This window comes from Corvus moneduloides, chromosome 2 (genome assembly GCF_009650955.1).
Source record: "Corvus moneduloides isolate bCorMon1 chromosome 2, bCorMon1.pri, whole genome shotgun sequence".
Lineage (NCBI taxonomy): Eukaryota > Metazoa > Chordata > Aves > Passeriformes > Corvidae > Corvus > Corvus moneduloides.
In genome coordinates, this window is record NC_045477.1 from 43,803,296 (window position 1) to 43,816,487 (window position 13,192).

Here is a 13,192-nt window from a genome sequence, read left to right on the forward strand (position 1 = left end):
TTTATAGTCTCTCTGCTTTTCCATCTCTTAGTACATTAAAGAAACTTCCTGCTTCCTACACTGCCTTATAACTCTTAAAGACAGAAATATGAGTTATTTACCTTATATCCAGTATCAACACCCTCAGCCAAAAGCCAGTAGTAGCAAGATGGACACTTTAATCTTACTTATACTTATGAAGCACATCTGTATTTGTACTTACATGGATTAGAAGTTTCACATTCATAATGCTTCTTTGAGAGGAAGAAGATGCCTAATCCTGGCATGAGAACAGGAAGCAGCTGCAGAAACAAGATGTGATGAAGTGACCATAATCCCATTCCCCATCCCTCTGTGTCACTGCAAGGAGGAGTTAGAGGTTCAGAAATAAAGTTAAGACCAGGAAGAGGGAAAGGGTGGGGGCAAGATGTTTTCAAGATTCAGTTTTACTTCTCCTTTTTCTACTGTTTCACCCATGATGGTAATTAGCGAGTGATCTCTCCCCGATGTTATCCCAACCCATGAGCCTTTCATTATATTTTCTCTCCCCTGTCCAACTGAGGAAGGGCATGATTGAGTGACTTTGGTGGGCACTAGGGAGTACAAGAATTCATCATCTTCTCATTGTGCCAAGGCCAGTCCTTCAAGTTCTCTTAAGAAAAGCTGTGGTCCCCATTCAGCTTTTTGTGGCTCTCATTCAGCAAAGCAATGCAATCAGCATGTCATCCCTTGCCATCTGCTGTCCTACACCTCTCCCTGCTAAGCTTAAATTGAGCATTCCCAGGGAAATCCAGCCTCTCCAAGGTCTGGGGGAGTTTTTGTCACTGGCTTGGCTGCATTAGGACATCAGTCTGAAGAAACCTATGAAGTTAAAAGAAGCCCTCCATGTTTTGCAGGCTTCATTTTTTGCCTGCCCCAGGACAAGAAATCACCTCATCGTGTCCTTAGCTTTGAGCCCGTGGATGCTCTGAAGCCCTTGTTTTGTCAGGGCAAGACAGTGCAACACATGGTACAGGTCTGCCCAGTGCAGGGTCAGGGCACCTGATCTGGGGTCACCTGGTGGTCTCTGGAACAGGAAGCTGGGAACAAGGGGGACAGTGACCTCTAAAACAGCCACCTCTGGTCACACCACCAGATGTTTGCCTGCACGTTTGCCTGCCCAGACCTAAACCAAGGGTCATATCTGGGCCAGAGCAGAAATTCCCACCTCGCTGCTCCTGGGTACACTGAGATCTGATGATGACTGGGACATCAGGGAGGACTGCCATAGGACAGGCATTGGCATTCACAGCACAGGTCATACTCACATGGAGATGAGTATTTGCTTTCCCTTTATCTTCTAGGCTGCAAATGAATAACCATTTAAACACATTTGTTATTTAAATAAGGCCAAAAAGGGAGCATAATTACTATGAAAACCAGTGCACTGTGAAACCTGTAACATTTAAATCTAACTGTTGACCTTAAAGAGTTTCATCTCATTACACTTCCAGGAGGTAAAAAGGAGCAAGTGCGGTAGTGCAGAGGGCAGCTGTGGTGGCACGTAATTCTGTATTGTAAATCCCTGCAAAACATTTTGTTAACACCTACCTGCCCTCCTCTCTTGTCATTTTTTCCATCACCACTTGATTCCTCTTCGAGCATCTGAAGAGACTCCCTGACTTTAACCAAAGAAATACTTCATAACATTTCCAGGCCTCAGAGGATGTCAGAGTACTTTTAACTTTTCTACTGTCTTTGAAGAGATGACATGCTGCTGGGACTGTCCTCTAGCTCACAGCCCTCAGAAATGCCAGGAAAACCCTCTTTGGTAAGGAATTATGTATTGTATGTTCAACCCAGTGTGCCTGTCCATGCAGTGTTGACCAAGGTGGTGTTCTCCATGCCAGAACCTCCTTCCAGAACCAGGACCCACTGAAACTCACCACCATCGGGCTGCCTAGGACAGGGAGAGTGACACTTTCTGCTCTGAGCCAGCATGAAATGGATTGGAAAAGCTGCTGTGATTCAGCTAAAAGGAATACCTTGCAGGAAGAGAGATGGCATCCAAAAAGGCTGACAGCAAAATATGACTTGTCTCTCAGACATCCCAGGTGCTTCACTGCAGAACTGGTGAGAGGAAATTTGACCTATTCCTACATGTGGCAGTCAATAAATGATGTTATTCAGCCTGGAAGGCAAGAAATGCTGAATGTGACACCAGACACTGCCTAATGCTGCCTCTGCCAGGGAAACAGAGAGAAAGCAGGAAAGCTCTACAGGAGCCACAGGGCCTGCAAAAAATAGATCAGTGTTACATAAAGTCCACGTTCAATTATTCAGGCTCTGTCTACTTGATGCATTTGAGCCCCAGGTTAGAACAATGCATGACCCTGTGTCCAGTCAGAGCCAGCAGTGAATTTGGAGGCAGCACCTCTGAGCTATCCCCAGTCAGAACAAGGGTACATTGAGTAATGGAGCACAACCACAGATCTGATTCCTAATTTGTCACATGAGGTCAAGATACGGCAACACTTCAGAAGGACTTTCAAGAAGTAGTTGTTCCTTGCCAGAACACTGTATATTCTTAGAGTAAATGCAGCTACAGGCAATGTACAAACGCAATGGCAGCTGCTGTGTGCTCAGCAGGAGTCCAGGCACCAGCAAACACAGGGCCTTGCAGACACAGAGCTTCAGAGATGTGTCCTTCTACTTTATTCTACATGAAAGCAATCCACATAATCAGAATAGGGAGCCCAATTTAGTAAGTTAGTCACTGCACAGACACCCATCAGAGGCTGTCCCTGTCCCTTCTCACCAGTGCCACACCAACATCATGTAGCACTGCACCCTGGAGCTCTCCAGGCTGGGTCTGGTCCCACAGTCCAGCCGGTAAAGGGGTGAGTTCCTGCACCCAAAAACACTGTGTCCCAGTACTGAAGCCAGCTCAGGCTTTGATGCAAGACATGCTTCCAGCTATGTGATATTCATTGAATGTGTGCAAATCAGCCCCTGAACATGCCCAAGAGGGCTCATTGCTACAGACATGATTCCTTTGTTGTCTAAAGGAAAGAAATCAGCTAGGACAAGGCTGCTGCTACATGGGCAGCATATGCAGCTGGGGAATGAGACCTTCCTTCCCAGGGGCTCTTTGGAAGCAGACAGCAAGCAAAGGTGAATTGTGGTGGCAGCAAGCTCCTCTCCTACTGCTAGCATTCCCCTCGGATCTTCTCCATTATAAGATGGGAGCCTAGGAGAAACAGTGACTGCGAGCAGGCTACCAGCACAGCAGCCTTTGGCCTGCACATGGGAGGCAGGCAGGAGTACGCCAAGGGCACACAGCTGTCCTCGAAGTCCCCACATGATTTAGGATGGGCACTCATTTTAAATGCCATTATTTACAGAAGCACAACCTGCCAATACCATAGATCTTGCGACAACTACAGGCGATAAATCACTTAGCAGCACTGGTTTCCAGAGGCACCAATAGCCACTCACCCTACAAAAGTCAGCCCATTATTTTAGTTCCAGAAATGCATTGCAGGTGGCACGTTCCTTTGGTAGCACAAGAGTTGTATTAAATAAATTGCCCTAGTCCTTGTAGGCAACAGCCAAAATGGCTGCTTTGAGTCAGCCAGCCCAGCATCAGTTCCCTCTACTCAAGCCCTTTGCTCTTCTGAAGTGCAGTAAATAGAACTTGCTCCACTGCCAACATTTAGGGGTTGAAACTACCCAGCAGAAAACCTGCACCAATATTGCCTTCACTTTAATATTTTTCCCTTTTTCCCCCCACAGGGGATGTCAGGGTCACCCCACCCAATGAGTCCTGGTGCTACAGGCACAGAGATGTACACTCATAGGAATGCAGGTGGGTAGCAGAGCTGGTCTGGCTGTTCCAGCTGGGCTGGAACTCACACTTCAGAGGAGCTTTCACACTACACTACAATGAAGAGCTACAGAACTCTGGGGACACACAGCATGAATTGTAGGTATTTGAGAGCCAAGGAAGAGAAAAATGTCTGCAGTGTACCCACTGACTTTCCAGTTCTCTTTGAGGAAATCATTATTACCACAATCAAGAGAGTAAATTCCAAACTGAAAGAGATCTGTCACCCCTCATGGACACCAAAACAGGCAGGACCAAACTTGAGGCAACAGTTTGACTGTTCAGCTTAACTGCTTCATACACCATTCACTCCCTCGTCCCTGATCCACAGTTTTACACAGCAAACAGCTCTGCCTTTCCTGCCCAGAGCTCCATTTCAATTAGTTGTGGACTGCAGGGAAACCACTGCAGCTACCTCAATAGAAAATGGTGTAAGAGAAGGGAGAACCAGACCCTTTGTCTTTAAAAGCTCAAGACTTTGTGATTTGCGTGGGCAGTATTTTCCCACTTAATCCTCTTCACTGTAATTCAGAGAAGTAAGGCAAACACTCTGCAGAGGAAGTAGATGAATTTGGCCATTATTTTGTTAACATATGCACACAGTGCTAGCCACTATTATTAACTCAATACACAATCTTTATTCTGTTATTTTAAAAGAGGCAATAGCTGCAGCCTGCATTAAAAATATTTTTCACAAAATACCTTTCACTGTAAAAAACAAAGAAAACTCTACAGATGGTAGAGGAAACACCACAGGCTACAACTTTTCTAGAATCACACACCAGTTTCCCTGATCATAGTAACTCTTTTGAACCCTGACACAATCCAGGGATCTGCACGCTGCTTCCAGTTCCCCTTCACAGAACACATGGTAATAGCGGTGGAAAACAGGGCTGAGTTCTTGTGATTCTTTGGAGCCACCTGGAACTAATACTGTATCAACACTTTCTTCTTTCTTTTTACTACCACCTTTCAGGTGCCAAGGAACTAGCAAATCTTGAGAGTGAAAGGAGGTTCTGTTAGTGTGAACAGGCAGTCTGAAGTCTGCTACTGGCTTGGCACTACAGCTTTCATCTTTCAAGCCATTAAGGAGTTGGTCAGACCATGCTGAGTCTTGGCTGCTGTTATCAGGCCCTTGGTCATTAAGTGGTCTCTCGGCTGTGCCAGTATTCATTTCCTTCTCTTTGTTTTTATTACCATTCTTTTCCTTAAGGTATTTAGACTTCTGGTTTTTGTATTCTTGTTCCATTGCCCAGACATAAATGAGTGCTTTTCCACCAGGTCTTAGAAGCCGAGCTAGTTCATGGATAGTAGCCAGTCTCCGCTCCTGGAAAGGAAAAGCAAAAGTGTGAAGTCAGTACATAAACAAAAAGTCAGGAGAATGGAATGGCAGCAATTCCTCCTTGCCTAAGATACACTAAAACTTGAAAGGAAGGTGTTTTTTCCCACTATTTATTTTCATTCATAATATAGCCTCCATCACTGTGTGCAAGCCAAGACATTTTCCTAGACATAATTTCTTCATCAAGACATCACTCATGTCAAGCATTGGAGCAGGCTGTCCAGGGCAGTAGTGGATTCACCACCCCTGGAGGTATTTAAAAGACTTGTAGATGTGGCACTGAGGGACATGGTTTAATAGTGAACTTGGTGGTGCTGGGTTAACAGCAGGACTTGATGATCTTAAAGGTCTTTTCCAGCCTCAGTGATTCTACTATTCCCTTTCCATTTGAAAATAGTTCTGTGCTGAGCAGGATTTCTTGGACATACCAGCCCTCCTGGAAAAGACAAACACCTTTTCAAGAAGGTGATTCAGTATTTAAAATCCCAGATTCAAATCTACTGTACCTGATGATGCACAGGCTAAGTTTACACCTGAAGGGGTCAGATTTACAGCTTAAACACAGGTCTTCTGACCACACAAACAAAGATATGTCAGCCTTCTCCAAAACAGAGCTCCTTCTATTTTTTTGTACTGGATTTGGAATCATTCACTGCGTTTCTGGTATGGAAAGATCCATGGGGCCTCTCTAAGATGGTCTAGAAGCTTGTTACCATGGCACAGTTCCTGCCAGGAGAACCTTATCCAGCCCAAGGACACAGCAGACTGGTGAGTAGTCTCCCTTTTGTTTGAGGATGGACAATGAATGCACAGATTAAAAAACCCCAAATCACAAGATCTGCCCAAGATATGAGCCTGGAAGCAATATATCTCTTGACTCCCACAGCAGAGCCCCCTTCTCCAGTGTCATTAATTGCAAGCACACAAAAATGAAACCCAAACATCAGGACCAAAGCTTCAGGGGGAGCAAGGGTATCTGAAAAGCAGAGAAAGTCTAAGAAGCAGCAGTAGCACAACAGCTTAACTCTGCTCTGACAACTGCTTACACCAAATGCAAACCTTAGATTTCTTCCCATTTTGTTCTTGCCTTTGCTTGTACTGTAGTATTGGCAGCTCTGCACAGCAATACAACGGTAGAGTGGAGCAGAGAGAGGGGTGACTTACTGCTGTTGAGAAGTGGTGTATTACAGCAATGGAGATGCAGGCGTCACAAGAACCACTGCGGATTGGCACTGACAGGGCATCACAGACAAACGCCTGGAAATGTTTTTCTGCACAAATATCCACCAGGTTTTTACTGCGATCACAGCCAACCTAGAACAGATAATGTTTCTTTAAGCTTTTCAAAAGAGGATAATTATGAGACTGGAATATGATTCTCACTTGATGCTTAAAGTAATAGAGTCATCACAGTCTCCCACTGAGGGAACACAGTTTAAAATCAAAACAAGAGCAAGTGTGAGAAAATATCTTTAAGAGAAGTATATAGTTCCCAGGTATAGACAAAAAGAAAACAACCTTGATGCTTACTTAAAACAAAAATGAAAGACCGGGTAGTAGCTTATTATAGCACGCTGATTTTGAACCAGCTTAAGACGGACCAGGTTTCAACCTAACTTTTCTTCAAAACCCATTTAAGGTGTCTTGAAATGAGCAAAATGAGAGGTGATCTAACCTCAGTATTTTGTTTTCATTCAAACTGCCATTTGTAGTTTGACAACATTTCAAGTACCCAAATACTGAACTCACAAAAGCTGACCTACAAGTGTAAACAACTATCCAGGGACTTTGGTGGCATCACTGAAATATGGCATACAGCTTCACTCATCACCCAGGTTTTGTCATTTCAGTGTAAGTAAAGAAGTGCTCAGATATCTTCTTCTTAGCCCTCAGTATCATGATCCACAAAAATATTTAAGCACAACATAATTTTCCAAGGTTCTACACAGTCCAGTGAAGTGACCCCTAAGAGCCATTTCAGAACACCTCATAAAACATTAGTCTTTTTCCCCATTAAACCCTGCCCAGTGTCCACATCAAAGACAGTAACACAAAACTTAACATCTTTGAAAAATCAGCATCTAGAAGTGTTTTTTTACATGCCTGCATAAAAGCAGTAAATCTAAATTGATCAAGATACCTTCTGAAAGAAATAGAGTGAGGCATGCGCCATCCTTGTTTTCATGTCTGCCATGCACACTGAATACTCAAACCAAAGCCCTGCTACCAGGCTGTATATTAAACTTTGCTTGTATAAGAATAATAAATTTGTTTCTTTTCAATGACCAACAACAAGTAGATAGCAGAGAATAGGTTCAGAATCCTAAATAATTACTGTTGACAGTGTTTGTTGCATGACACCGAAAGAATACTAAACCATCTTTGATACAAGAATAGCAAACAACTTACTCTGCTTAATCAACCCAGAAGAGACAACAGTACCACTAAAATTGAAAACCTCTTTTGCAATGATTAATGAAAATATATTTATTTTCCATCATAATTTTTCATTTTATCCATTCAAATCCTTTTATCTTTCAGCCTACCATCACAGTTTTGAAGAAAACCAGAATTCTGTTCCAGTCTTATGTCCTGAAAGCTTACCAGTGAGCTGCCTTCTACTCAGGGCCCTGACTTTTTATCCAAAGTAAATGAAACGGTTGTGAAAATGCCAACCTGACAATACAAGATAATCCTCCACAGAAACTATGAATATGTATATATTATCCTGCAGTAAACAGACCTGGAAAGATCAATCCTTCAATCAATTGCTTTCTTCACATTCATTCCTTGGTCTCTCACATTTACTAAAGCACTGAGTGAATTGTGTTGTTTATGAATAAAAAAAGGAAACTCTTGTTTACTTGAAAGCAAACAAATCCCCATCATTTGACACTGGCAGCCAACTGAAGTGTCTTTGAATTACTCTGACAACCTGCATGTTAGCGATTACACACCTCATTACTGGTACCTTTAACTACTTCTGCAATTAAGACATTGGCTTGCAGTACTTAATAATAAAATTCAAAGGACGAAATTCACTGCTGGCAGAAGAAGGAAGAAGAACATTTGCAGCTTCCACTGACAGCAAGCTTTCCCAGAAAGAATTGCTTTGGCCCTCTACATCTAGAGTAAAAATGGGCTGGGTAATGGAATACAATCCTCTGTTCCCAAAATGACCTTGAAAAGGACTACAATGTATGCTGATGAAATCCAATGAACTGAGAATGAGAACAAAGGCATGACTGCCAGAATGCAAAGTCCACATTTGCATCTAAATTATATCAAATATTATGAAGTCAGGTTTACTTGTATTGACATACTTTCTAAAGCAAATATACATCCAAAGCAAAAAGAGGCTGTTTCGCAATGAAAATGGAGACTTTGAAACAGAACACTTTGAACACACAGCTGCTCTAGAATAGATATATTAGGCTAAAACTTTACATGGTTTTAAATGTAAACATGACAATAGGTGCTATGCATATATGCATAAACTGTGAACAGAGGGAGTCATCACAGATGCCTGGTGCTGAAGCTAGGCAACTTTAGCATGCTTACTAGAATTATCTCTACATGATATTTCAAAATAATTATAATCCAGACATCTGTTCCCACATCCCTGCCTTTTTGGGAAGTACCTCTACCCCTCTCTGCACATCTTTTTTGTGATGTAAACAATGGCTCACAGGAGCTCCGGAGTGGCTGCTGACAGGTACTGTGATTGAAATCCACTTGGATTTCATGCGCTGATTTTCAGTTTATAAGGATAACTACTAACTGCACCCAACTCTTATTTTAAGACAGGAAATCTACATTAGTATGGAGGCCTGTAACTCTGTAACTAGAACCCCAGCAAACACAAAACTTAGGAAAGGGGCAAAGGTATGTCATCAGGCATACCACACCCTCTCTGGGCACACTGGATAATACAAACCTTTAAACAACCAAAATATATATGTAAAAAAAGACCAAGATACAAGAGGAGAAGAGAGGGAGAAACAACTATAACACCTGTGACTTGTCCAAGTTTGCAGCAGCTCTGTACTGGCTTCCTGGAAATGGATAACATATGCAGTTATGCCATCCTGCTCCTTCGTGTTCCCATACACCTTCACCTCCACTTTTTCAGCAAGGAGTACCTAAAGTAGATTTTATAAAATCTGCTTAATGCAGTGGTTTGGTATAGATCATTAGGGGGCAAAAGAGACTAATAAATAGCTTGCTTTGTAATGATGCTGCAAATCTGCAAAAGATAAATCCTCCTGCATGCTGAAATAAAGATAGGTAAAGACAGCTAGACATTACCCACCACTATGTATTTTCTTTCTACATTATAACTAACTCAGCCTGATAGATTTAGTCCATTTAAGTATCTGGGAACCTGATTTATTCAGCACATTACGAAGCGATGAACAAAATGACATCTAATTCTGAAATCCAGCCACCAAATGGAATTATGTGGCTCTCCAGAGAAATGCCTCAGCTATAACCAATAGCATGAGAAGCTCAAGAAACCAAATTATGAACAATTAGTCTGAGTCAGGCTTTCAGTATTCCTTTCATGTAATGTTTTGGTTTTCCATTGCATATAGTCAGGGTATCTCTGAAAGCAAGTGCTATGCCTAAGACCCAGAGTTCATTTCTCAGTGACAAAGCAACAGAACCAAGTTGACCCATTCAGCATTCATTCTAGTTTTGTGCTGCTCTTGCCAGTTCCTTCTGAGCTCTCTCATCCATTTAATGACTGTTACTCATTGAGAGAAAAGGGCAGGAAAGGTTCATCTGCCTTGCCCTTCAATTGGTAAGATATGGTGAACTTACTCCAGGTGTACCTTTACTAATTGGTTTTGTCCCTCCTGCTTTTACCCACTACTAAAATATCCTTGGGAGAGAAATCTATTCTCAATCTGTACAAACCCAGTGCAACTAAAACCCCACCCAACATTATGCAACCACACCACGGTAAATATTCACTCTCTTTCCTCCCCACACCCTGGAAAAACCAAATTTTTATATAGTTCTAGTAGATCACAGTTTGGGCCAGTAATGCAGAAAACAGCGGTGCACATCGCACAGCAAAAAGGTGTCTTACAAGGTTTTGTGAAATGTAAATTACGTTACCAATTACCTCTGAATGACACACAACAGAAATATGAATGTCTGTATTAAAGCAAATCATTCTGGCTCCTCTATTGCCAAATTTTTTTTCCTATCATCAGTACTCTGTCACGTAATTTCTTTATATAAAAAGAAAAAATATCTACCCTATGGCATTTTCAGTTGTTTGCCATTGAATTTCCCACCAATTTATCAGTTCGATTACAAATGTAAACCACAAATTTGAAAGACTTCAATGACTTTTCATTCACACTTTAGCCCTGTGAGGATGCTGAACATTCCTGCAGAGACTTACACATCACCACACCTACCTGAACACTGGAAACAAGGAGACAAAGCTAAAGCATATAGAAATTGATGAGATCATTGCCATAACATCAATGAAACCCTTGTGGTAATTGGGGGAATGCCTAAGACTGAAACACAGTGTTCCATAAAAATAGAAGCTCTGCTTACAGATATGAATATTAAGGTTGAAAGCACCTAAATAAAATCTGTTAAAATAATTCCCCCAAATGAGGTTGGATGGGGAGAGAATTGTGGAAAAACAACCCTAAGAACATGTCTCTTTTTTGCATTCATTTTAACAATAAAGAGGTGGGTGAGACAGAAAAAGTAATCTGAAATTCTATTAAATTCAACCTTTGCTCCAGCCTTTGTGCTAGCTACATCAGACATGGATTCCACCTCCAGCTGAAACATTCTTAATCTGAATTTGTTTGTCATGAAATTGCTGCTCTCGCACGGTGTCAGAATAATGCAGCCATTACAGCACTGTCACTTTCGCTGAGCATAGATGGACTCGTGCATTTCATTGTCACATTGGATACTCAAGTAGATAAGGCTGCCTGTAATCATCTGGAGAAACTGAAGCAAGTACAACAGCACAGGCCACAGTGGAGACGTTTTCAGACAGTACCTGAAGATTAAAACCATCAAGAGAGCCACCTTAGCCTTGATCTACCATTAGCACTGCTACCTAAAGCATAAAAGTGCACAATAACCTGTAAAGCATATTGCTTGCCTTCAGGAAATGCTTGCTTCAGGTTTTCAGTACTGCTGAGTCAAAACACCCCAAGCTACAGAGCTGTGCCAACAGTGCTCCATCCAGTCCCTACACGACTCCTAATTTTGCAGCACTGCTTTATTGCTTCTTTCCCAACAGGACCTGGGCTAAGAGCTCCAATACATTGTGCACAAAAAAAGGATGTAGAATTGACTAAATTTATGCCTGGTTTTCACGCCTCCAACTAAAGAGGAGTAAATGAGGGAGAAAACTGATGCCCTGCATCTAGGGAGCACTCCCTTTAACCCAACAATGCACCTGATATATAAAACATTCTGTAATCCCTCACCCTCAGCTCCATGCCTAAACCATGGTAGATGGAATTAACAGCACTTGAGATACCTTGTCAAAAGTTTAAAAACACCTGTAAACACAATAAACACAGGGTTTCTTTAACCATACTTTGGAGGCTACATAAAAATAAGTCTAGTAGAAAAAAGGAGTCACATCCATCATCCTGAGGCTCTGTGCTGACTTGTAGATGAAAAAAACCAAATGCAAAGTCTAGAGTCTATCTCCATCTAAGAAGCACTAGTTGTCTCCAGTGGAAAATAAAACATCTAGGGAGGTCAACTGAATGAAGCAATTCCCAGATTCTATTTTTCAACTGTTTCAACTGCTTTTCTAACAGTTTCCTCTATTTCACTGTTATTTTTCACGTTTTTTATCTCTCCTGCAGACACATATGAAATGAGGTGAGTCCTAAAGTAATAGAGGAGAGGAGCTGGCTTTCCTTTGACTGCCAGCCAATGTGATCTTTCCTTTCCTTAGCTGGTTAACTGCAGGCTCCAGAAAACAGACTGGTGCTGGCAATTCCTGAACACAGCATCTTGCATTAATTTCACTTTAAAAGTCTACCACAGACCTCCACAACTGCAATTTACCAAATCCATTCTAGAACCAGTTGAGCTTCATGCTACCCTAATAAATGTTTCTCCTCTCTAGTTAGGCTTGTTGATTTTTCTTACAGGAGTCAGGACTGAAAGACTGAAATGTACTGAAATTAATAATTATACTCAGGCTACAGCAGTCAGGCATAAAGATGCCTACTCATTAATTGGATGATGTTGTTCTAGCCCATAAGAACAGTAAGGGAGATAATTTACTAATACAAACAGGGTTGTAAATAACAACTTATCTTTTTTAGCTGAATATAAATAGGACAGCAACTCCTGAGACAGACAAACAACTCCAAGTTTTAATATCAATAATGAATGCTTTGCCCTATATAGAAGTTTTAAAGCCTGACGGATTTCAGAGTGTTTCAGAGGACAAACCTGTGAAAGAATCGGACAATCCTGGGAGAGAGCAGATACCATAAGACACACTTCTCGGAGATTTCTTTTGGGTTAAAACAGCAAGTTTGATTTTTTTTTTTCCCCAAAAAGGTTTTTTAAATATTTGCAATGAAAGCTATCTCTTGGTTCATATTTGTATATACTTCATCTCTCCCTGACAGGAAGGGAGAGATGTATAACTGGACTAAGTACAGACTGTGAGACAGCAGAAGAGAGAATATGAGCAAGAATGACATCAGAATTGTCTAAAAGCGAAGAAAAGGGAGAGAAGGGCCAGAAATCTGTACCAAAGTTTTCCCTGTGAATTTTATGTTGGTGTATTTACTGGGCCTGTGCACAGAGCCAGAGGTGGAATAGCCAAACATGACATCATTCACAAATGAGACGTATCACAAGGAACTGAAGAGGACAAGAAAAATAGTGTTGCCCATGGAGATTTCACCCACCCACCAACCAAGTGAAAATCTTGTTGGAAGCATTCAGATTGCCCAACCATTTAATAAATTTATTCAACAACAATG

General features: G+C 41.7%; 1 protein-coding gene across 5 annotated transcripts in view; it reads right to left on the reverse strand.

The window, feature by feature from the left end:
* Positions 1-4,457: 4,457 nt before the first annotated feature.
* ALKBH8 (alkB homolog 8, tRNA methyltransferase) overlaps positions 4,458-13,192 on the reverse strand; it is a 44,755-nt gene continuing 36,020 nt past the window's right edge. For all 5 annotated transcript variants that reach the window (XM_032099302.1, XM_032099301.1, XM_032099305.1 and 2 more), the window contains exons 12-13: positions 6,351-6,500; positions 4,458-5,171 (exon numbers count right to left, since the gene is read on the reverse strand). In XM_032099302.1, the coding sequence (XP_031955193.1) occupies positions 4,602-5,171; positions 6,351-6,500 (720 nt within the window). In that variant the 3' untranslated portion in view covers positions 4,458-4,601. The remainder of the gene's footprint in view (positions 5,172-6,350; positions 6,501-13,192) is intronic.